This window comes from Acomys minous (assembly GCF_964271855.1).
Source record: "Acomys minous genome assembly, chromosome: 3".
NCBI classification, from domain to species: domain Eukaryota; kingdom Metazoa; phylum Chordata; class Mammalia; order Rodentia; family Muridae; genus Acomys; species Acomys minous.
In genome coordinates, this window is record NC_140485.1 from 119,242,171 (window position 1) to 119,268,194 (window position 26,024).

The window sequence follows — 26,024 nt, forward strand, 5'->3', positions numbered from 1 at the left end:
TCTGAGGATGGGTTCCCGGACAGACTGGGCCAGTTGCATGGGAAAGAAGCAGAAGCGCTTCCTGAGTATCTGCTTCCCCAAAGATCTGCCCTGCCAGGACACTTCACTAAGGTGCTCTTAAGTTCAAAGCCTACACTGCCAGAGGCCCCACCTGCGCAGCTACTCGGACTCACCACAGGGAGGCACTGGTGAGCTGCAAAATAAATGAGAAGGGTCCAGAGATGCAGAGCTGGAGTGATTAGATGGCTGGAGAGACCCCACAACGTCTTTACCTATTTGCCCACCCCAGCCAGGGCAAAGACCAGAACTAGGATGGAACCACAAGGGTGACAGTGATGGTTTAATAATTGCACTCTGTCAGGCTTGATTGCTACCCAAGGTAGTGGCCTTTTCTCTCTAGTCCCTCCTCCTTCCCAGCTACCATTTAACAAAAGTTTGTTGTTGCTTGGCTTAAATTCTAGTGGGGCCGTGAATCTGATGTAAAATGGCCATGATAAGTTCAGTGTCCTTATTGGTGAAGGACTAGGCTGGACTCTGCCTTTTAGAACGATGTCTGTGTGAGGCAATGCCTGTAGCAGCTGTTTGAGACCATGGGATGACAGCCACCAACAGCTTACAGAGAATTCAGCTCAGAGCTCTGATACAGAATTCCCCCTCAGGAAAAAAAAATCTCTGAATTTCTCAGGGTAGGAGATCCGTTTCCTTATCGCCTGAGCTGTTTTACTTGGGAGTTATAGTCCAATGCATCACGGATGGGAGAGAGTGTGTCTGCCTGGAACTGGGTAAGGATGCACCTTCACACAATGTACCTGTCCTCCCTACATGGTCACTGGCTGAGGTGAGAGAAGGCAGGCAGCCTTTAAGTGCTGAGTGGTCCCTGCCAGCCACACTTGGGACTGAGAAGCCACAGCACAGGCCAACTACAGAGGTTGCTTAAACTTTAACCCGAAAAGGGAAGGAGGGACTTGAAATAACCACACAAAACGTCTTGTATGTGGCTTCTCTCGATCCGGGTTTTTCTTCTACAGTACCCTTGCAGATTCTCCTCAAGTGCTGAGTCTAAACAGCGAACACCTACGGAAGGACAGGCCCAAGGCTGGGATTCATTAATTGTGTGCCACAAAGTAAAGCAGCTCTTCAAGCATCCTGGGACTCTGCAGGCAATGCCTGAAAGTTTTGCAAGATTGCAGTATAAAGCACACGGTACATAAAACAATAGAATAGTTTATCCCACAAGTCAGAAACTGCTGAGGGGCTAAAGAAATAAACATGGTAAATGAAAAGCAATAGTCTCAATTCTAGAAAAAATTAACACATGCTACGTCATGAATAATCAATTTCCTGCTTACTGTAAGGTCTATTAAATTGGTCCTTTACCTGTTAATTACAGACTTAAAATGGGCAATAAAGCCTTTTATTGCTTGTTGTTTTTGCAATCTTGCCAAGTCTGTTGTTAAAAGGTAGGAAAAAAAACCGATAGTAACAGTAAAGGCATGACGGGTAGCATGAGTGTTTACAGAGCATCAACTTGCAGCCAGGAAGGACATTGGTTTGCAAAAGCGTAGATTTTTTGAACGAGGACAATTTTACCATAAAGATGACAGGCGGTGAGATAGCACAGGTGCAGTCCATGCACATCGGAAGACAGTGGGAGGGCGGGAGGAGTTCAGAGCACTCGTAGGAAGCCCAGGCTCAGCTCCCAGCACCCACAGGGTGGTCTCATTGCCATCCATAATTCCAGTCCCAGGGCATCTGGGACCCTCTTCTGATCGCTGTAGGCACCAGAGATACATACAGCGCCCACAGATGCACGCAAGCAAAATGCTTATAAAATAAATAAATATTTTTTTAAGAAGACGGCAGAAGCAGATGCCGGATAATTCACAACCCTTCTTCATTGTGCTTGTTCATGCCCTCAACATACGTATCTCTTAGCACACTGTGAAAGTTGCCTCAGTAACTGTCAGCGGGAATAAAGAACATCCATACCACACCCAGCTCGCTGGACAGAGAACCTCTGCGAAAGAGCAAACAGAAACAACCAGTCGGAAGCAGTCCCGTTTCCAAAAATCTCTGGCTCGCAGCTGGCTCTCTTCCTGCCTTCCCAACTCTACCAGCTCTGCACTCGGTTCTCTGGAACTCGCTCATCGCTAATTCCTTTAGCCACAATTCTGTTCCAAGTGTCCCTGGGTAACCTTGCTCTTTCCGGTCAAGCCTCTGAAAAATCTATTCCAGCCTCGCTCTCCCTCCAATATAAGAACACGTCTGCATCTACTTTAAAGTGTGCACTTTAAAAGCAACATGACTGTATATAACCCACTGTAACAATAACACATACATAATCACATTGATTATGGCCAATTTAGTCTCTGAAGTTGTATCTCTGTAGGTGCTTGCAAGTTGTCAGCTCTAAGGACGAGGGTCCAAAAATGAAATTCCTGTACAATTCACCCTTTCCTTCCAAACACCCCGCTGGTGCTATCACAATCAGACTTTGAACCACTAACACTTCTTCCTGCTTCTCCTCCTAATAAGTGATTGAGTCCATATGCCTTTTTTTTTCTTTTTAAGTGACCTGCCACTCCAGCGCCCCAGCATAAGCGTCTCGGCCACTTCATTTCTAGCTCTTCCCGTTAGTGATCTTCTCAGGCGACAGCTACAGGGGCAACATCACCAACACCTGTTCTGTGCCATTTAGCCTTGTGCTGGGTGGGTTCCTGGTAATTATCTCGTCTCCTCTCTCATAAGGCGACTGTCTTCTCTTCATATACGGAGGCTACAGGAAGAGTCACCTGGTCTGCGCAGGTCACTCAGCCGCCAGCAGCGACAGGCAACCAGCCTTGCCACCGTTGCGGCTTCTCTCTGACCCTGCTCCTGGCTACTCTATGCTGCTCTCTGGCCAGCGCTTAGGCTCCAGGCAACTTCAATGGTACAGTACTTCCTACCAGCACGTGTCTAAATTCTCTCCCCTCACTGAGGAGACGAGTTATGATTTTGTACCATCCTGCTTACCAAGATATTTCCTGCCACCAGCACCGCCCACCTCCGTAAGCCAAAAAGGCTCCTGACCAGCCCCCAACACACCATGCTCACATTTGCATATGGGGCCTCTGTTGGGATTGGCTGTCCTTCCAATCTGAGGTCATTCCTTACTCTTTTCTCCTCTAGCCCTGCCCGGGCTCCAAGTCCTCGCCGAAGCCTCCCAAAGCCACTGTTCCCTATTCATTGCTCCTCACTGAACGGCACAGACCCAAGGTCCCAGGAGGGCCGTCTGCACAAGGCAGCATGACCCCATGAGCCACGGTGTTTTCCTCAGGTGTAACGTCACGCTCCAGGGGAGGACACGTGACGTCAGCCATTCATTCTCCCCTTACAAAGGGGAGATAATGCCTTTGCTGTCTCGAGTAAATTAGTACAGCAGGAAAAGACAACAACAGTACCGTTTTGGGGTATCTACGTTAGGGCTAGATGCCTAGGCTACATAATAATACCGCTCACAGTGGCAGATGCTAGCACGCATATGGTGCATTTTGTCGGGTGGAGATCTCTTAGTTTATCGTCACCTGTTTGCGGCACACTCTAAAACTCCAGTACAGCCAGCCTACGGTTGTCCTACCCGAGTGGTAGTGGGACCAGTGCTCCTCTGAGGATCTGAAAAGGCCACAGTTCTGAAAAAGCCGCTCAGATGTGGGTGCACACAGACGTACTTCTGAAAATGGACAGGTGTGCACACACACACAAGGTGATCTGATGCTACCCAGCACTTAGCATGCCAAAAACTCTACACCTTACCAGACTTAACACAACCAGACTCATTCAAACATACGATAACTTAAAATCATTACAAACAGGATCTGGGGGCTGCCGGACAACTGTCTGGTCATTTCAAACACAAGGTGCCCCATCTTCTACAAACGATCACCCTGTGACAGGTGAGTTGTTGCTGTCTGGATAGCAGTTACAGGGCCTGGCCATGACTGACTGACATCTGGGAAAGGATGATCCCAGCCTATGTGACTATCCCAGCGCATGAGGTATTAGTCCAATATTAGAAACGTGATGTATAGATGAACCTGCTGAGATCCCTATAGCGTGGTTAGTGCAATTAAGTCTTGACATGTCTGGTGGGACACACAGAACAGAAATCCAGACTTTAAAACCAATTCTTGGCACCCAAATGCTGAGGTTCCAAGGTGCCATCCTCTGAAAATTAAAATCCCTAGGATCCCAGTTTAGTCATAAAGGCAAAGAAATAATGATTTTTTTTTAATCAGTGGCTACCATTGAGTCATTTAGTATAGCCACAACCTTTATTAAACTTGGTCTCAATCTACACATCAGAATCATATGGTGATTTTTATAACAGTGTGTGTGTGTGTGTGTGTGTGTGTGTGTGTGTGTGTGTGTGTGTGTGTACTCGAGTGCATGCACACGAGCACCCAGGACTCCCTCTGAGCATAGCACAAAAGATCACAACGTGTAGTTAACCCACAGGGTTAGAGAACAGGAGCTCAATTTGTGCCCACTGGGTACTTAGACTCTTCCAAATGATAATCTCACATTGTTGAAAGAATAAAGGAAGGTTAAATTCTGAAGTCTTTAAAAATAGGGGTGAGCCCTAGCTTAAAAAAAAAAAGCAGTCATCTTATGATGTTGGTTGTTATTACCCTTAACATATCTGTGGTACTCATTATAATAAAGGGCTCTGTGAAACACACTTTCTCTACATCTCTTCATATAATCTTCATAACACACTTAGAAGTGGGGGAGGGCTCAGACTGGCCTGGAGTTCACTGTGTAGCTGACAGCAGCCTTGAATTTTTGATATTTCTGTGTGCACCTCCCAAGTCCTGGGATTACAAACATGGCAACAGTGTCTGCTTACAACAGTCTTCTGAGGTGGATATTATTGCTGTTGTTGTTTTCCCTTCTACAGATGAGGACAGTGCAGCTTAGGGAATCCACGTCACATATAATCTAAACAAATTCAGGTCTGTTAACTTAAACAGTATTGCAGGCTCATGCCTGGTTCGTGCTCAGCTCCTCACGCATTATTTTTCCCTTGTCAGCACTGTCTGTATCTGCAGGGTTCACTCGTTGGTGTATTGCCTCCCAAGGAAGAAAGGAGTTCCATGGAGGGAGGAGTTTTATTTATCTACTATAAAGTGTTTCCCCCACTGTTTAATACAGCATGTGGTAGTGCCTGGCACAGAGTGATTGCTCAGCAAACATCCGTTCAGGGAACAAGCGAATGAGTCATGTTTAAAGACAATTAAAAGAGTATTCTGGAAAACAATTTTAAAAAAAAGAAAAGAAAAGAAAAAAAAATCCTCAAATAAACTTTCTCCTAAGATTTCCCTAGCACCCGTGTTGTCTCCCGTTGCTTGGCGAGGTCCCACGTGTTTCTGCCTTTTAAAGAGAGCTTGCATGTGCACCAGAACTTATAAAGGCATGCCTACAATCTCTGTACTTGAGGCTGAGGCAAGAGGACTGAAATTTTAGAGGCCAGCCTAGCCTATGTTTAGAGACTCTGTCTCAAACCAGAGGAAAACAAAATCTGAATGAACTGCATTGCGTCAGGGCTGATCTGAAACTCACCAGCTATTTAGATAAACAAGCAGACGCAATGGTAACTCTAATGGGCCTAGTGTAAGCCTACAAGTGGCTCTACTCTAGCAGGCTCCCTGGAATTAAGAGACATGAAGTTTACAACATAAATTATTTAAAAAGTATTTCTTTGGCATAATTTTGAAAAAGTACTCCTTTGGGGGGCATAACTTAGTTACAGCACGAATTTCTAAAACAAAGAAACATCCCAATTTTCAGCACCCTTGAAACAGTTATAGCATCTATACTAAAAAATCTGAATTATTTCAAGTATATCCTACTAGTTGAGGAAACTGCTAACACTAAATTAGCGCTGCTTATGTTACCGCATGCACTTATGCCCAGGTAAACACAGCTGAGCTACTTCTTCTTAATTAGCACATTTACTGAGGTAAGAAAGGCGTGAGGTCTCATCTTACTGCACAGTTCACCTTGTCGTCAGGGAGCACGTGCCAAATAGATATCGTCTTCTCCTCGACCTCGTGGTTGATAGACAGGTAAGAAGGCTGGTAGATTTTGGTCGGCTCTAATATTAACACCTAGAGAAAAAAAATAAGGCAAAGGCCTGCGTTAGTGACAGCTGTTGTGGTAAATCCAACACCACGTGGAAGAGGCTACAGGCTCCATGTCTGTAGAAGCCGTCTTCACTCTGATGCGTTCCGGGTCTTCTGAGTGGTTTACGATATACACGTATGCTAAGGCCCAGCTCTTACTGCGAATGGGCAAGCTACATTTCGACGTTCCACAGTTCAGCTATTCTATGAGAACGTACCGATCCATTTAAAAAAACAAAACAAAACAAAACAAAACAAAAAAACAAAAAACAAACAAAAAACCTCCGCAGGCAGCTCAAAGCCAGCCGAGTTACACAGTGAGTTCCAGGCCAGCTTAGGTTACAACACAGCACATACCTCATTCCCAAAGCTTGAATTAACCATCATGTAATACCATATGCTATTTCTATGAAAAGAAGTGTGTCAAAGAGTGGCAGAGACATGATAAAAAACATTTCTGTTCCCCAAAAGGATTCTATTTCTAGAATAGATACTTGAAGCTCTCTGCTGTCACACTTTATCATGAGGAGGCAGCAGTATGGTTCTTGTAGCCATGAAAATGGATTTATAAATAATTTGGGGTTTTGTCGGAAAAGGTTTATATATAAACCAAAGAATCATATATAGCTATGTGAAATTAAAAAAAAATCTTTGCATTCCCTTCAATTTGGAACTGGAATCTTCAATAAGAGAAATGAAATTTCCTCACATTTTAGACATATGAAGAGCATGTGATAAGCAAGTTGAGGATCCATATATTGAAAAGTTACATGAAAAACTTTTATTACTACAAATACTTTACACCAAGAAGGAATGACATCAATACACCATATACTCCCTGATTTTAAAGTTCCAAGAGGTTTTTAAAAAAAATACATCCTTAAAGACAATTTAAAAAAAAAATTGTGACAGGGTTGTGAGTATCCCAGGCTGACCTTGAACTTGCCACTTTGACCTTCTGGTCACTCTGACTCTACCTTCCAGATGCAGGGGTCATAGGCCTGAACTATTGTTTTAGTGGTGTGTGGGACTCGCCAGGAAACTCACGCATGTGGGCAAGCAAGCATCTTACTAACTGGGCTACATCTCCAGCGCCAAGACCTTTTTTTTTTTTTTTAAGGCATCCAAGAATGTTTAAAAAGAAGAAAGAAAAGCCGTTACTTCATTACAGAGAAACTAGGGTAGCTCTTTGTGCTCTGCTGACTAAAATTACTTTCAGAAGTAATCATGCATCAAGCAAGCTCACCAGATAAAACTGGAGAGAAAAACAGTCCTACAGCCCTGCCACCAAGAAATAACAGGTCCCCAATACACAAAAACATACAACGCAGCTTGAGCAGGGCGGTACCAGAATATGGGTCAGAAAACTGGCTCCCGGCCACATACCAGGGACCCAGGAGACTTATGTAACAGGAGGGGCCAGAGAGCGCCCACATTTGCCTTTACCCTGAGTACAAAAGCTTTTAGATGTCAGCAGTTTATTTCTAGATCAGCCCTTTGCTATGTACAAGACAAAAGACGCTTTATCATGAACTTCACAGAGATGCCCGAGTCCTGCCTAGGACTACGCCCTTTACCAGGTGAAGCGGGTCTCCAATTCCAGTAAGTCACGCTCAGAAGATACGGTGTAAGACCAAAGATTTATTTTCAACCACTGCTGTAGAAATGGCACTGTCGTGTCTGAATAACCCAGTGTTTAGGATACAGAGAACAGAAGATGGGCTTCCCAAAAGATCTTCCAAGGTTTCTTCAACAACAAAAGAGAACCCTCTGCTCTGGTTCTGTAAGCTCATTACTTGAGAAAAGCACGCGCTCAGATGAGCTCCCTCTTTTGCTCAAGTACGCATTCATTGTCTCCCAAGTGTTCCTGATAGATAAACTCTGAGCTACCTGTTCTCAGCGTGGGACAGACACGGGACAAAGACAAGGTTACCACTGTCTAACGTTTGTGGAGCCCTTTGAGCTGCACCTGAAATGACAGAAGAGGAGGAATCGAGGCACACGTACAAGAGCCACGGAACAGCTGAGGAATGGAGGGGGAAAGGTAAAGGAGATGAGGAGACAAGAAAAGGAAGAAAAGAGAAGGGTCCACTAAGAAAAAGGAGGCTGCTGAACAGAGAGCCACGGTGCCGAACGCAGCTCACGCAGCTCACGCAGCTCACGCAGCTCACGCAGCTCACGCAGCTCACGCAGCTCACGCAGCTCACGCAGCTCACGCAGCTCACGCAGCTCACGCAGCTCACGCAGCTCACGCAGCTCACGCAGCTCACGCAGCTCACGCAGCTTTCGGTTTCCCGTCCTTCGCACCAACACTACAGTGACTGCCAACCTCATGTATCTGAAGCAGGAGGGCAGGGCGAGGCCTACGAGAGGAGCGGTCAGCAGGCAGCGCACATCTAGGTCTCCGCGGGGTCTCAGAGCACAAGGCTCCTGCGTCCTCTTGGCTCCGGGCTTTGCACAAGGTGAAGAGCAAATCTACCCCCGCCCCCAGGAGGAGGTTCGGGAAGGGAGTCTATCGTGTATCAATAGGATCATGCAAATCATTTCACAAAGTTGCCACTGTCTTATGTGGTAGCTACTGGGTTTCAGTCAGACTGACTTTAACCATTCTAGTCAAGATGACCAAAGACCCCCTAAGGAGGAGCCACGAAGGAAGCTACTGTGAGGACAGCATATTACAGTGACGGAGAGAGCCCAGCGGGCTCCTTCCCCTCTGTAAAGAAATATAAATGGCCAGTTCCCGACAACGACAACTTCCTACCCAGATTCGTATGTGTGTATGTATCTGAGTATGCACATTTCTCTCCCCCACCCTTCTCTGCCTGTTTTCGATCTATGTCATGCATATTTTTTATACATTTACCATATGCTTTCCTTATTTCTGTAAATGATATATGTGCACTTTCTGCAATGCCTATTCATATATTCAAATACAGGAAAGTAGGCACATGATTAAATAAAAATATGTTTTTACTGAATCTGGAACTTCTTGGTAGACTTAGGCTTTCTGGAATTGAAACAAAATAAAGTGTAAGAAAAGTTCAGTTAGTTAGGAATAGTGAGGCACGCTTCTTCTGGAGGCTGAGGCATGATGCAAAGCTTGAGACTATCATATGATGCATGGTAAGACCTTGTCTCAAAAATTAAAACAAAACAAGTGGTGGGTCTGGGTCAGTGGTAGAGAGCCGTGGTGTGGGTCAGTGGTAGAGAGCTGTGGTGTGGGTCAGTGGTAGAGAGCCGTGGTGTGGGTCAGTGGTAGAGAGCTGTGGTGTGGGTCAGTGGTAGAGAGCTGTGGTGTGGTTGAGTGGTAGAGAGCTGTGGTGTGGGTCAGTGGTAGAGAGCCATGGTGTGGGTCAGTGGTAGAGAGCCGTGGTGTGGGTCAGTGGTACAGAGCCGTGGTGTGGGTCAGTGGTACAGAGCCGTGGTGTGGGTCAGTGGTAGAGAGCTGTGGTGTGGGTCAGTGGTAGAGAGCCGTGGTGTGGGTCAGTGGTAGAGAGCCGTGGTATGGGTCAGTGGTAGAGAGCTGTGGTGTGGGTCAGTGGTAGAGAGCCGTGGTGTGGGTCAGTGGTAGAGAGCTGTGGTGTGCGTCAGTGGTAGAGAGCTGTGGTGTGGGTCAGTGGTACAGAGCTGTGGTGTGGGTAGTGACAGACATGGTGTGGGTCAGGGGTAGAATGGTGCGGTGCAGGGTCTTGGGAGTGTCTAACCCACATTCAGTAAAGTAAAAATTAGAAAACTACAATTTTGAACTCAGTATAACAACAAAGCATGGGGAAGCAGTTTTGAGTTTTCCAGTTATGTATTCTGGAGTTAAGAGTGAAAGAAACAAGCACAAAACACTCTCTTCTAGTGTCTTCAAAAACAGACACCCACAAATACATCACAAGGCTTCAAGAAGAAATGGGATTGCTGCAAAACAAACTACCATAAACGAGTCTGCACTGTACCGTGTGCTCTGTGCCTCTGTCCACGGAACACAATGCCAACAGTTTTACCACGCTTGCGTCAAGACACCTTTTAAAGAAACAGACCTTAAGAAGACAGATGAAGTCCCCATGGTCCCCTCCACATCCTACCATCCCCTCCCTAGACAATTTCCCAGAATGCCTTGCAATTCTTATACCCACCAGTGAAATCTAAAAATGTTTCCTGTCCTCGCATATTTGCCGACTGTAAAGGTTTTACTTATGAGTCCAGCAGACCAAAACTTTTTTCTGAACTTAATTTGTATTTTCCTGTATTTTCCTTCTTAATTTGGCTAATTTCCCTTTCCATAGGATCATCTTCTTTAACTCTCATATTAGGCAAATTGTCCATTTTACAGCATTTGTAGTAAGTATTTTTCCTACTTCAAAGTTTTTTGTTTTACATGTTTACGGCAGTTTCCTTTTCTTATTTTACAGTTCTGTGCATGCCACTTCTATACCTCCTCAGAACCTCCATTTTGTTGTGTGAGTGTATAGGTATGGATGAGTGTCTGTGTGGGTTCATATGTATATTTGGGTAAGTGTGCACATGTGTTCATATAGCCAGAGGGTAAAATCAGGTATGTTTCCTTAGGATCAGTCAACCATTTAAAAAATATATTTTTATTCATGTGTGCGTTTCACTTGTGTGTCTGTCTGTCCACCACATGTGTGCAGTACCTGGAGAGGCCAGCAGAGGTCGTCATATCCACTGGAACTGGAACTCCAGACCACTGTGAGCCATCATGTGGGTGTTGGAAATCAAACCCCTGTGCTACCCTTAATCAAGGAGCCATAGGCATCTTCAGCCCCAAACCTTTTTTCTGAGAAAGGGTTTCGTATTAGCTTGGAACTCTCCAAGTCGGCCGTGCTAGGTGGCCAGCAAGCCCAGAAGATCATTCTGTCTCTGCTTCCCCAGCACTGGGGTTGTAAGTGTACAACACTAGATCCAGATTTTTAAATACGGGTTCTCCAAGTGGGACTCAGGCTCTCATAGCTGCTGAGTAGAAGTGGAGTTCCTCCATTTTAAAGTGAAATCAATTAGGATAAGATGATATTTTCCCTGAAGAACTACTTTCCTTTAGTAAAGTCTCTGAGATGGACATGGTGGCATGTGGCTGTAATGCCAATACTTTTGAAGCGGAGGCAGGAGAATTCCAAGTTTGAAACTAGCTTTGGGTACACAAGGAATTCAAGGCCAGTCTGCTATGTAATGAGGTCTGGTTGTTCTCTCTGCCCCACCCCCACCCCTCTCCCCACAATCTCGGTTTAAGGAAGGGCCAGGGGTGTCTCTCAGTGGTAGAGTGCTCGCTTAGCTTTGAGTCTGATCCTGAGTACAGACAAGAGAAAAAGGGATGGGGGGAAGGCCAGAGAACATTTAAAATAGAACAGAGATTCAAAAAGGGGGAAAGAAAAGAAAGTCTTTTTTAGCCTCAAGTTTATAATCTCATAACCTCTCAAATTTTCCTGGGTCTTATTTCTCTATTCAGTTGTTTACGTTACAACAGACTAGTTTATATCGAACCCATTCAAATTAGTCAGACTGGTGACTGTGAATGATTTCCTTTCACGCGGTGTTCTAGCTCATCGAGTCAGCAGTCCAGTAAACACGGAGGCACTGCGCTCTCTCCTTTCACCACCACATGTACTGCTACACACAGCACCAGGAAACGCAAGCGGCCAGCTCACTCCGAGATAAGGATTTCCCCAGGCTGTGTACCGTCTCCACAGGGAAACAGAGCAGGGTGCTTTAGTTCAAAAGGCTTTTCAACTAAGGGTCTTGCTGAGCTCAGGGCCTCACATGTTAGTCAGGGCAAAGCGTGTTCAACCCAGTCACAGATTTAAGTCAACGAAGCTGACGATACGATCAACAAGAACTGGAAATCGGAGTTTATAAAAAGAATTGAGAATTGTCACTTCCTCTGAGCATGGAAGACTGAGACCAGAGAGTTCAAACAGGAGACGCATCACTCGGGCACGGGAAGTGATTTGTGTGCAGAACCAGTTGCTATTAGGCCCTTACTTCGAATGTTGTGATCCTGAGTGCTACAGGATACTGATGCATTAGCGGTGACTACGATCTATGCAGTTGTGTGTGTGTGAGAGAGAGAGAGAGAAAGAGTGAGTGTGTGTGGGGGTGTGAGTGTGTGGGTATGTGTGTGAGTGTGGGGGTATATGTATGTGTGTATGAGAGAGAGTGTGTGTGTGTGTGAGTGTGTGTGTGGTGTGTGAGTGTGTGGGTATGTGTGTGAGTGTGTGGGTATATGTATATGTATGTGTGTGTGTGTGTGTGTGTGTGTGTGTGTGTAGGTAACAATCAGTAAAATGTTTGCTACGCAAGCATGAAGACTGAGTCTGATCCCCAGTACTCATTAAAAACGTCACACTTGATAAGGTGTGCTTATGTAATCCCAGTGTTAAAGAGATGGAGACAGTGGAAGCCCTGGAGCTTGCTGGCCAAGATAGCTTAATCCCAGTGAAAGGCATTACTTCAAAAAACAAGTAGACACTATTGAGAAATGACATTGAGGATGACCTATGGCATGTGTGCATGTGCGCGCACACACACACAAGATGTGTATGCACTGTATATATACATATATAAGTACGTCTATGCCTCTGTCTGTGTATTCATGCATACACATACACACACATAAAGATGTGTATACACTACAGAGAGAGAGAGACATATATTTGTGCATATATATCTATGTCTATGCCTGTGTATTCATGCATACATACACACAAACATGTACACACTCACATATGTGCACACTCACACAAATATGCATCTGTGCTATACATAGACATCATGCGTGTATATACAGGTCTATACCTATGCCTGTGTATATTCATACACAAAGATGTATATGTATTGTATATTATACATCTATATATCTACGCATGTTTATGCCTGTGTATCCATACATGCACACATGCTCGGTTGTGTTCTCTCTCCCTCCCTCCCTCCACCTCCTCTTTTTCTGCTAGAAACCAAACTGAATTGAATACTAAACTGCAAGTCATCGCTGTCCAGAGTCAAAGCCCTGGAAACAGTGATTGCTACATGAGCACATGTGGCGACAAGGCAACTTTGACCCACCTGGCTTAGAGCAGCTGAGAAAGAACTGCAAAACAAGTGCTGCGCTGACAGTTTCACCGTAGCAACACTGACAATCCAAGATGGAGCTAGAGAGCTACGGATTCCAACAACATCCATCCGTCTGGGCTCAAGAGGTGCCTTGACCAGACTAAGGCACAACCTGCTCTCTCTATCACTCTCTAAGCATGCCTCAGGACTTACCAGAAGGAGCAGCTCAAATCCCTCCCCCAACATCAGGATGGGCCTCCTTTCTCTGGCTTGGAAAGTCATTGTTTTGAAAAGTCAACTAAACTGGGCTTGGTGGCAGGTGCCTGTGACCCCAGCAATCAGCATGCAGAAGGCAGGAGGAGTTCAAGGCCAGCTTGGGCTACTTAACCAGACCCAGTCTCAGAATATAAAGCAATAATAAAGCGCTTAAAAGTAAGCCAAAACAAATCAATCTGTAGAAAATACGCACACATGTTGTGTGCACTAGGACACAGGATCTGGAAGTCACACACATCACAAGTGTTAAAATCACGCTGCCAGAAGCCCCAGAAGCCCCTTAACGTCAAGAAGGAACACAGAACTGAACGGAAGTCAGATGTAAGCAAGCGTACTCACGGGAAATCTCACGACGGTAACATCTGTTTTTGTGGCCTCCACCAGGAAATCCATCCAAAAGTCCACAAGTTCCTGCTTGGCCGTAGGCTGCTCTGTGGTCAGTTTCACAAAATGCTTATATATCAAAATTGTCTCCACAATAGACTTGAGGTACCTGGGAACGGAAGACATGAGGTGGGACACACGCAGGGCCACCTCCTCCCCTCAACCCCGTTTTCATCCTCGCGGAGTGCTTTCTACGCTCTGAGTCTACTTGTTCTCATCACTGCGCCTCCACAGTTATCAGCACGGTTCACTTTATGCTACATATCGGATACCTTCACATGTTTCACAAGTTTCACAAAAATTCTGCAAAGCATGCTTCTGAAAGATGAGAAAGCTCAGGTTTAGAAGGCTTAAGTAAATAACCTGGACCTCAGGCCAAACATCTCCCTAAAACATGTTTTATTTGCCCTTATGCTGGGGATCAAACCGAGGCCTTGTGTATGCTAGGCTAATGCTTCAAAGCTGAGCTACAGCCCCAGAAACACTTTTTAAGTGTGTGTGTATGTGTGTTTGTGAGTGCAAGGAGCGTGGCCATTTGTAACACACAAGTTTTAAATGCCTATATTCAATCTGAAGATGAGGTAAACACATTCGTTTTTAAATATGCCCCCTTAAGGTAGGGCTCTGAAATAAATCCTTCATGAGAGATTATTTTACACTGAACCACTGAGCCTAAGTATTAAACAAATGTCCTCAAACCAAAAGAGGACAGATGTTGCCTCAAGTGAAAAGGGGGAAACGGGGAAGAAGATGGTTATGCAAGATGGAGGCAATGTAAGCACTTTGTGGACCACGGACGTGGACATTACACAACAGGCCTTGCTGTGTGGCTGCTTCAGTAACTGTGCAGAATGGTGTCAAGAGAAGGCAGGAAAAGCCAGCGCTCTCTGAGCGCATACTTCAGTCTCCACTTCTGCCGGCAGAATATTAGTCAAAAAGAAATGGCACACGTGGCTGTTATGTAGCACGTGCGTTTACGGGTCAAGCCCACCGTGGACACGCTTAAGACTGTCGGTACAGCCCCTGTCCTCAAGGTGCACACGGTGCCATGGAGACAAATACAAAACACCATGAATAAAATCAGCGGGGCTGTACTCTAAAGAAAGACATGAACACTGACAGAGGCTTATTGAAAAAAAGTCAGAAACAAGAATGAGGGTGGGGTGGGGTGGGGTGGGAGGGGGGATGGGTCAGCGCGAGAATTTGAAGTTAGAACCTGACTTAGGACATGTGATGTGTTGGGAATTCTCCAAGGCGCATGAACAAGGAGGCTGGAAAAGGCAAGTGCTGAACTCAAAGGTGAGAAGCACACTGAGGCATGCTCCGTACACACAGAGAGCACCGTGAACGCTGGAGCAGAGCAAGAGCGTGTCTGGGAGGGCTGAGGTGAACCTTGCTTGGCAAACCGAGGAGATGGACTTTCTCCTCAGCTCCAACGACTACTAAACTCTATTGACTTAAGGCTTTCTATGAGGAACAAAGGTCGGCCTGGATTTTAGAAAGACCACGCTGCAAGGATGCCGTGGGTGAGGACCAGAAGATGAAGAAGTCCTGTAAGAAGCCACCATGGCCGTCGGCTTCTGGGATGCAGACAGTGAGAGCCTGGACTCAGACCTGTGCGAGGAGGGGGCCCTTCTCTGCACGGCTGTTAATCTTGTCACACCTACCCCCGATGGTCAGTCACCACACGTGTTGCAGGAAAGAAATTAGCATTATCGTTTAAAATAGGTCTCAAATGCAGAAGGGAAATTTCTCTCTCCTACTACACAAAGAATAATGAGACTTGGATACCTTCCAAAAGTAGCCTCGAACTTAAAAAGCACACACATCGGAAATGCTCCAGTGTGCCTATTACACTAGGAGTGAGCGGCAGTGAAAACCAAAAACGGGAATTCCCAAACTGAGACCGGATCATGAAGGAAACAAAGTGCACGTGGTGCTTGGAATGGAGCCCAGAGAGGCTGGGATGAGTATGTGGCCTGAGATCCGGCCTGTGGGTCAAACTGGAAGGCACAGGATGTGCGGCCTCTGCAGTTCATGTGACTGACACTGGTCGAGGTGGCCCAGTGGGCTGTCCAACACATAGGAATGCTTTAGTGACTTCACCAAAGTCACCAGAACTTTTAACGCAATAGGCTTTCTTCATGAAAATCCTATTTTTCCTATAGATTCTGGCATTAGCGTAAAAGTAAATAAAATGTACTACTATAAGTTATAAAATTCAGGAACAGTACGTGGCTATTTATTAGACGTAATGGTATTGACTGTTACCATGCTGGCGTCTTCAGTTTGAATAGCTTTTCGGAGGCTTGAATGACTCTCAGGTGGTCATTGGCCAGGACACTGGCTCCCAGAAAGAATCCAACCTCCCAGTAGCTCTGGAGTTTCTCCAAGTTCCCCTTTTTACCCAGAAGGCTGCTCAGTTTCACTCCTAGATGAACAGGAAGCACAGCGTTACCCCGCAGCCAGGAAGAGCTGACTTTTCATTGGGACGTGAAATTAAGTTTTCATTGCCCTTAGAGATCAAAATAGCCTCAAGTTTCTGATTACTACTATGGTTCAAACTTACTGTAAGGATATAGTGTCTTACTAAACAAAAATGTATACAGAAGAAAGTAAACATCTTTTAAAATTGTGTTTGTTTTATCTTGTTTACGTTTATGTGTATGCGTGTTTTTGCCTGCATGTGCACGCCTGATGTCCTCAGGAGTCAGAAGAGAGTGGCAGATCCTCTGGAACTGGAGTTACAGATAGTTGTGAGTCCAAGTGTGGGTGCCGGGAATTGAACCTGGGGCCTCTGCAAGAACAAGTCTTCTTAACTGCTGAGCCATCTCTCCAGCCCCAGCAAAAAAAAGAAAAAAAAAAAGTCTTTAACTGAAAATCTCAACAGTCATGTATGTACCACAGTCTAGAATTTTCATGTACCTGAACATGTATATGAGAAAACCTAGTACATTGTTGTGCACATATTTCTTTTCTTGTTATGCCATGTATTATGACATAATTTGAAAGGGGATTTTTTTGTGTTTTGTAGGTTAAAAAATCTATCAGTAACTTAAGTACAAATGTGTGTTTGTGTGTAGCATGCATATATATTATACACATGTTATGTGTTATCACAAATATGAACCTATAAAGCCAGAGACTCTAGAAAGCACTGTCTCATGTCATTTGTCTGTTATGCTAGAAAGGATTTGCACATGTGAGGCACACATTCGAGCAGCTATGCCCCCAGCCCATTGCGTCACTGACTAACAAGACTTGATAATCCTGTGAATTTGCCAACTTTTTTTTTTATTACAACTGTCTTGCATTATTTGTTCATCATCTTGATTTGCTTAGAACATATGTCCTTGCACAATGGCTTAATGCTACTAATATCCATTACACTGAAAATTATTTGAGACCAGACCTAGTTGCACATGCCTATAATCCCAGCTTGTGTGGAGGTGGCCAAACTTTCAAGGTTTACCTGGGCTACATAGCTGACTCAAGACCACTCTGGGCAACTTAGTGAGACGGTCACAGAATAAGAAGAGGGTGAGGAAATAGCTCAGTGGTAGATCATGTTAAAGGTTCATTAATAAATTTTACTTATTAACTTGTAAATTTTTGTCCAGTTAACAAACAAATAATTCCTGTCTAGTGGAACATATAATCCCCAGGATTTGTGGCCTGTTGGACCATAAACCAGCTTCAAAATAATTAAATGTAGAAATCTGATGCTAATATTTCTTGTGAAGTCATTTTATTACTTCTTAAAACAGTCTTTGACTCAGATACACAATCTTTCATTTTGGCTTGGTTTTAATTTGTGGTTTTCATTGTTTTGCTTTCCCAAGACAGGGCTTCTCAGTGCAGCCCTGGCTGTCTTAGAACTTGCTCTGTAGACCAGGCTGGCCTTGGACTCAAGAGACCCACCTGCCTCTGCCTCCCAAGAGACAAAGAAGCTCATTTAAGGTTTCCACATTAAAGTAGTAGATAAAAATCATTTACCTATGTTTATTTAATATTTCCTGAGAGTTAATAATTTTATCCTTTTGAAAATTATAACTAAAACAAAACTTTTAAAGTTTCTTTTAAAAACTACATAATTTACTTAAACCCTAAGTTCTTCAGGAGAAAATGAGCAATTGGGCATTGTTCACATTTTGTGAGGATAAATTAAAAAGGCAGTTTTAATTAAATTAAATTTCACAAGTTAGAAACAGTTGCACCTACACATGGAAACACACCACAGATCTTTGATCTGGACATAACAAAAAATGTTTAAAAAGTAGGCAGGAGAAAATAAGATGCTAGAAACGTGTCTACCACCCTCGGTTGAAAACAAACAACTTTTCATTATGTCACACTTCTAGAAAAACAGTGGTGCCCAGATGCAATCTAACAGAGAGTCCAGCTGTCAAACTTTTAAATGACTACAAAAACGAATAGACGTAAAACAACAATAAAATGAAATTTCATCACTTTTGCACCCAGAAGGTCATTCTAAGGTAGTGATACTTGGTTTTAACCATAGCAGAAATCTGTTGTATGATCACGATACCAGCCTCTCAACATTTGGACAAAAATGCTTTTTAAATTATTTTTTACATTTATGTGTGTGTGTGTGTGTGTGTGTGTGTGTGTGTGTGTGTGTGTGTGTGTGTGTGTAGGATGGTCATGCCACGGTCATGCTCATGCCACAGTAGAGGTCAGAGGGCAAAACCAGAGTTGGCTGTTTTCTTTAACAACGTGGAATCTGAAGATCACATTCAGTCTTTGTGGCAAGTGCTCTTACCTACTGCTATCTCACCAGCCTCAACATGTACTATATTTAATAAGAAACAGTATTTTAGCATATGTGTGTCATAACCTATTTAACCAAACCCAGATGGACAGCCATGTTTCATTACGTTCTTGCAGACCTCGCTCTGTGCACTTACTCAGCTATCTTCTCCTCATGAAGTTCCACGTGATGATTTTTTTTGAGACTATTCATTTTATGTCAAAGCTAACTCAAAATACCACTGTCCGTTCCCTTGGCAGTTATGAGACTTACCATGGCCACTCAGCATTACTGATATTGTTTTATTTTATTTTTGTTGAGACATGATCTTACTGTGTAGCCCAGACTGGCCTCAAGTCCATACTCATCCTGTTTTTACTTACTAGTGCGGGGACAATCGGTGTGAGCCATGAGAACACTGACCCCTGCGCCGGCTTTTTAAGCCCCTGTGATCAACCATCTTTTCTTGTCTGTGTTTGTTTTTCAGATGAGCATTTGTAATGTTCAAATATGATGCACGAAACCTGTTTTTACATGAAACTATTAGACTCTTAAGACTGGTGTTAAGACCATGACTCTAACGTGTGTGTGTGTGTGTGAGTGAGAGAGAGAGAGAGAGTGTTTGTTCAGGTGCATGCATGCACATGGTGTGTGTGTGTTCGGGTGCATGCACGCACAGGCACATGCACATGGTGTGTGTGTGTGTGTGTGTGTTCGGGTGCATGCATGCACAGGCACATGCACACGGTACATGTATGTGGAGGATGAAGAACAACCGCGGTGTTATTACTCAGGTGATGAAAATCACTGAATACGCCCGGCTGTTTGGGCAGCAAGCCCGGCAGAGCCATCTGTCTTTGCCTGCTCAGTAGGAAGATCGTACGAACACACCGGCATCTCAGCTTCGACAATGTTTGTTTGTTTGTTTGTTTTATTGGTTTTCTGGGAGAGTTTCTCTGTGTAGTTCTGCCTGCCCTAGAACTCTCTCTGTAGACCAGGCTGGCCTCAAACTCAGAGATCAGCCTGCCTCTGCTTCCCGAGTGCTGGGTTTCGAGGTGCGCACCACCACCACCACCACCCAGCTTATTGTATTTTTTGTTGTTTAACGTAGCTTCTGGGAAGTGAACTCAGGTTATCATGTTTACAAGGCAAGTACTTTACTGACTGAGCCATCTTCCTATTCCTCCAGTGATTTTATATTTAGGGGATTTTTTTCTTATACTCATTTATATATTATGAAACTAAAGCTCTTAGTATATAAAACTAAAGCTCTTAGTTAGTATATAAAACTGAATCTAGGATGTGTCCAGAGAGCTGAGCGTCTAAGGAATACTATCCTGGGCTCTAGGCTGGGATCATAGGTGTGTGGTTGCTGATGTAACCACACCAACTATAATTTTACCAAGTCCTTACCAATAAAGCAAATTTTGTCTATGTAAAAAATTTTTGGCTACAGTTATGAACAGTAAGTGTTTTCTTGTTATTTTAAATAATTTCCTTTCTTTTTTTCATTGACTTGCCTGCTTATGTAGTTTAGAGTTTTTTCCCCCCAGCTCTTGTTGGAACTGCTTGACTTGAAACTCTGAACAGAGTTTTCAATAGTAGTGTTTTTATCATAGTATTTTCACCCAGTGGCTGCTAACTCAAGGCTATTTTAGTGGAGAAAGGAGGCCACAGAGCTCTGAGCAGACACTCATTAGTTGCCTAGCAGTGAGCACACTAAAAATTGCTGGCTGTTTCAATCCACACAACACAACAGGCGAGAGGGGCTACGTCCTACCGCAGTGAGGAGAACAAAGTCCAGAGAGAGCTGGTAGCTTCCTAAATGGCTCTCTGTTGTGAAGAATTTCTAGCATACGCAATTGGAAAATGTACTATGAATTGTGGGGTAGGGAGTGCAGCTCAGCGGTAGAGCACTGGGTTAACATGTGCAATGCACAATATACACAGGGAGCAAAGCATGTACACACACATATATATACATAAATATGCACCACGACCAATGGCCAGTTTATGACAGCTGTTAACACTTTTGTTAACACTTAATTATTTTTTCTGAACCATTTAAAACTAAACAAATCACAGATACATTCCATGTTTACAGATTATAAGGAATCTTTAAAGTCCCCCTATAAATCTCTCCCCATTAGAAATATAATTCCCTCATGTTATATACTAGCTTGTCCTGACTAAAATAAACCCTCTAATTATCATCTCTAATGTCCCCTATAGGGTTTTTTTCCCCACAACCAAGGTCCAACAAAGGGTCATTTAACTTCATTTGGTAGATGTAACTCTGACCCCAAATATTTTAACCTACCTAACCCAGCTATGTTTTTATTCCCATGACACACAATTTGCTTTTTAGGTGCCGTCTTGTAGAATGTCCTTTTATTCTGGGCCTATCCACTTGCATTTCATAGCATTGCTTAACTTATTTCATTAGCTCTCCCAATTGCTACTGGATGGATATTAGGCCTTACGCTTACAGGGCAACATTTCAGGTGAGAATATAGACACTATAGCTTCGTCAGATTAAGAGAACCATGCAACTGTGGTAACCACTTACAACAGTGATGTGAGCTTGGTCACATTGCAGGCTCCTTCCCTTTCCACAGACACATCTGTTCTTTTCCTTGTTTTTGAGGATTTATTAATTTGCTTATTTGTTATGTGCATGGGCGTCCTGCCTACACGCACATCTGTGCGCCACATGCTTGCACGTTTTTTCCCTTTGTGATGGGCAGTTTCATGGGGGGCGGGGGGGCAGTAGCTCAGGCACCACGTAAGTGTGGCACGATGTCTGCTCTTTAGTAAGGGTCTTCCCTTAATGGTCTTGGTTCTAACTGAAAGCCGTTGCCACAGCAAATTACTGTGACAGCGCTGTCATCAACAGCTTTATTAATCAGGACTCTCTGGAAGCACGCATCCTCCTTGGGAGTGAAAGTGTCTGTAACAATCTTCAAGTGGAGAGCTGCGTCAGCACGGGAAAACCAGCGTAGCTTCTTATTTTAATCTACCCCTTCCAAGCTCTGCCCTTCTGAGACAGTGGCCGCCTCCGTAAGGGACAAGGGAGTTCTTTGTGGCTGGTAACACACTTTGTTTCCGTTTAAAAATTTTTTTTCTTATCTTCATGGACACAAAGATTTTTATATTCAGTAATAACTTTATTGTATTTCATTACTTACATTTTGTTTGTGGGTTTCGCTTGCTCTTGTTTGGTCTGGGCTTTTTAAAGCAGAAAGGGCAGTGTTCTCAACAGCAGCCAAGGCTGGCACTGACCGTCTGATCCTCTTGCCTCCAATTCTGGATGCTAGGGTCACAGGTGTAACCACCAGGCCATTTATGTGGTGGTGCTGGGGATTTGAACCCAGGGCTTCCTGCATGCCAGACGAGCTCCCTACCAACCTGGGCTACAGTCCTGGCCCTGGCCCATAATTTTAGTGTCCAGAGAAAATGAGATTAAAATAGCAATTGATCGCTTTTCCAAACACAAGGTTCTTTTCCCTACAGCAGCATCATCATCACTGTTGTGGACCCAAACAGTAACTCAGACCCTCTATAAAATGTACCACAGTATAAAATCCCAGGACGATGTGAGAAACTATTTTTCATTTAGATAATGCTAGAATATTAATTTTAAAGATGAGGAAACTGAAAACAGATGATTTAAGATGCGGTCCCGTGTTTTAAATGCTAGTTTTAAGTATTTGAACCATCAATTATTATCCAAAAATTAAGACCTATGAAGCAATTAGTGCAACGTTAAACAAACCCATGACTGTAATCAAGAGTCTGTGATGTTTTGGACATGGCTTGAAAGTCTGGTTCACTAAGCTTGGGGGCTTAGAGAAGTGTACCGGGAAGTGTGAGAGCCGTTAATAATGAGAGCCTACGGGAGACGGTCAGCTAGTCTTCAGAAGGGATCCAGGCAGTTCTAATGGGGCCCTCTTTAGCTCCCGTGAGTGAGGCGTGACACAAAAAAGAGCAAGTCTAGCCGCTGAATCACACCTACATTTCTGCGCAATCACGTGACCGCTCCCTCTTGACATCCTCCGTGAGTTACAGCAGGAGACCTGTGAGGACACCGTCAGGGGAACTCCAAGCCCTCAGGCTTTTCGCCTGCTACCCTGTGGTCTCGGCAAAGTAATTTTGCCTCTGACTTTTCGTTGTAGAGACAGAAAATGGACTAACAGAGCCCTTGGCTACAGATCATGACAGTTGGGAGTTACTTCTTACATCAGGGATTTTAAAGTTAGGATGCCAAGAAAGCGTCAGGTTTAGCAGGTTTAGTGATTTTTCTTACCATACTTAAAGTTTCAAGATTTTCCTTCATAAAAGCAAGGAAAGGACATAGAGAAAACAAATATGGTTATTACAACGGTTGAGCCACTCAGACTTATTCATGTTTTAGGGTGACAACCCAATGAATGGAAGAGGACATAAATTAAAAAAATTTTTTTTGATTAGAGAGTTATGAAATAAATATTAAAAAAATCTCTAAAATAAATCAAACATTCTTTTCCTTATATACTATTTAATGTTGTTGTTATATTAGCTTATGAATTTATTTACCCAGACCATTTTTATTGAAAATATATACATAATCCAATCTTACTATATAAAATTTAATTTTAGGTCAACCCAGATTTGATTGGCATGACAAAATGAAATATAACCTAGAAAGCTAAATACCATTTTGCAGGTATACAATTTATGGTATACATGAGAGCATTTTATATGCCTAAAACTTAGCTCTTATAGCAGCTAAAATTCACCTTCAAGTCATAACGTGAGTCTTGATGTATGGCGAAATTCCAAAATTTAAATAATTTAATTTTGTGTGTGTGTGCATGTCTCTGTGTGTGAGAAGGGTGCATCTATGTGGAAGGGGGCAGTCTGTGTACAGAAATGCATATGGAGGCCAGCGGTCAACCTCCAGTGTGGTTCCTCGGGTGCCATGCTTCTTAGCATTTGTTTGATTTAGAGTTTCTTGCTGGCCTAGAACTCACCGTGCAGGCTATGCTGTCTACAAAGGGCGCCCCAGCAATCACTCCTGTCTGTGTCTACCTCCCCAACACAGAGAACTCCAAATGGCTCATTACATCAAGCTTTTGCCTGTGGGTGGGCAGGTGGGGGTGGGGGATCAAAATAAAAGTTTTCCTGATGCATGGCATATGCACTTTACCAATTGAGTCATCTCCCCAGAGCAGTCTTCAAAATGTAAAGTCAATTTCCTGTTTCTACATGCTTGCTGAACATGTGTTAGAAGCTCTCTCTTCTTGGACCAGAACACACTATACCCTTGTGAGGTGACATTGTAATTCTCACTACCTCAGAGTGATAATTGGTCTCATCTACACCCCACTTAAAAATAAGACCGACAGTAAGTCCATTTCCAAACCACTGTTACTGCTTGACCTACAGATGCAAACCAGTGTCAGATCCCACGAGGGCTAAACAGCTCCAACAAAACTTCATTTGTGTTCCAGGGGACAGCAACGAAAATGGTCGTACCACTGATGCAGGGGGAGCTTGGGCTATGACAGATCTTTTAAATTAAGATTTACCACTTTAGTGTCATTTCTAAGTTGATGTCTATTTTTCTCTGATTATTTTTATCAACAACAGCAACAAAACTATCTCACTTGATTTTAGGCAAAAGGTGGAGAGTGATCCAACTAACACACACATAAGGTCAAGTGGGGCTTTCTGGTCTACCGCCAGCATAACCCAGCAGTGGCTGCCACTAGATTGCATCATTCCTTGAGCCGGGGACTCTACCTTCAAATTATCTTAGCACAGCACATGGTGGAAATTGCTTTTTAAAGCATGGGATTTATTTTTCCTTAGAAACACCTAAACAATTTTCAGGTTTAAAATATTAAGAATGTTCCTTTTATAATGAATAATTTAATTAGCATTAAGTGGGTTTTTTTTTCCTCTTGTGAAAATAAAGCCAAAGACTTCAGTGGCTGTGGTAATAATTCCTCCAAGAGCTGGGAAGGTCTCTAAGGAAGGGCTCAGCCTTTCACCAGAACAAAGTCTGGCCACCACAGAAGGTCTGCCAGGATCTAGACATTAACAATAAAAAAATGCTACCAAAGCATAAATCAAAACTCATTTAAAAATGCTATCGAAGCCTAAATCACTCAAAACTGGTTCACAAGGATGTGACTCCGTAATTTCCCTAAACTCTGGAAGAAGACCAGCAGATGAAACGATGCTGCGGATCAAGGAGGGAGCAGCACGCTCTATCAGGGGCAACAACGCAAAAGCAGCCTGAGGGGACAAGTTAACACCAAGAGCGTCAATGACTTTACTGGGATTCTAGGGGGATTTGCAGGCTTTGCCACCACCACCAAGAAATCACAGGGGCAGCTGTGTTTGAGGCCATAAACAACAAGAAGAAAAAAACCTAGAAGTCAGCCAGACAGCCTGCTGTCTGTCCGTTCATCTTTCCCCTTTCCTTCTCTCTGTCTTTCCTTCCCTTCCTTCTGTTTTAGTTTTGTTGCTGTCCTGTGACAGAGTCTCGTGTAGCCCAGGCTATCCTTGAATTCACTATGTAGCTGAGGATGATCTTAAACTCCTGGTCCTCTTATCCCCACCTCCCAAGTGCCGGCTTGCAGGTTTACATCCCTGTACCCACCCATCGGTCCCTTGGGGTTTTTTTGTTTTTTGTTTGTTTTTTTGTTTTCTTTTGAAAGCAGGAACACAGGGCCTTAAAACTGGGCACTGAATGAAGAACAAGCACCATCAATATGATTTTGAGCTGTAACAATATGAACCAATGACTTAAAGAAAAAGAAAGATGAAGGGGAAATGTGAATTATAACCCAACACTAGAATTCTGTACAACATTATGAAATTCTGACCCCCCCCAGGGGATCTGATACCCCTCCCTGGGGCACAGCCCCCAAAATTTAGATGAGATATAATGAAAAGCTCAAAGTTTCCCTTGCATCAACCTTGGGTCCAGCTTCTTGATTTCCTTTAAAAAAAAAAATCAAGCTGCAGTTACCAACTTTCCGAAGCTCGAAGGAAGATTCAAACTGCTGCCCAGCCGCCAGCAAGAGGACCGCGTAATTAATCCCGGACTGCAGGGTTGGCTCAGACTCAAATGCCTTCTTGAACCTGTGGGGGTGGGGGTGGGGCGAAAAAGACAAAACATACAAGTTTACTTTCTCAATCATGAAACCCTGGGTGTGCAGTTAACTTCTGTTTGCGTTAACTCCAGTGCCCAAGGCAAAAACTATTCCACTGGCTTCCACCCCAGAATCTAGTGTGCTATTAGGATTTAGTGCTTAAGTGATTGCATACCCTAGACACCCCAGCTGCTCTGACCCTGATATTTAACTCATCCTCCACCTACTGACCTC

At 43.8% G+C, this 26,024-nt stretch overlaps 1 protein-coding gene across 2 annotated transcripts in view; it reads right to left on the minus strand.

The window, feature by feature from the left end:
- The window catches only part of MAP3K5 (mitogen-activated protein kinase kinase kinase 5), a 189,843-nt gene that overhangs the window by 60,671 nt on the left and 103,148 nt on the right, over positions 1 to 26,024 (minus strand). Inside the window, exons 8-11 of one of the 2 annotated variants that reach the window (XM_084776261.1) lie at positions 25,667 to 25,779; positions 16,146 to 16,305; positions 13,830 to 13,983; positions 6,027 to 6,146 (exon numbers count right to left, since the gene is read on the minus strand). In XM_084776261.1, the coding sequence (XP_084632387.1) occupies positions 6,027 to 6,146; positions 13,830 to 13,983; positions 16,146 to 16,305; positions 25,667 to 25,779 (547 nt within the window). The remainder of the gene's footprint in view (positions 1 to 6,026; positions 6,147 to 13,829; positions 13,984 to 16,145; positions 16,306 to 25,666; positions 25,780 to 26,024) is intronic. The other variant, XM_084776262.1, reaches the window with a different exon arrangement.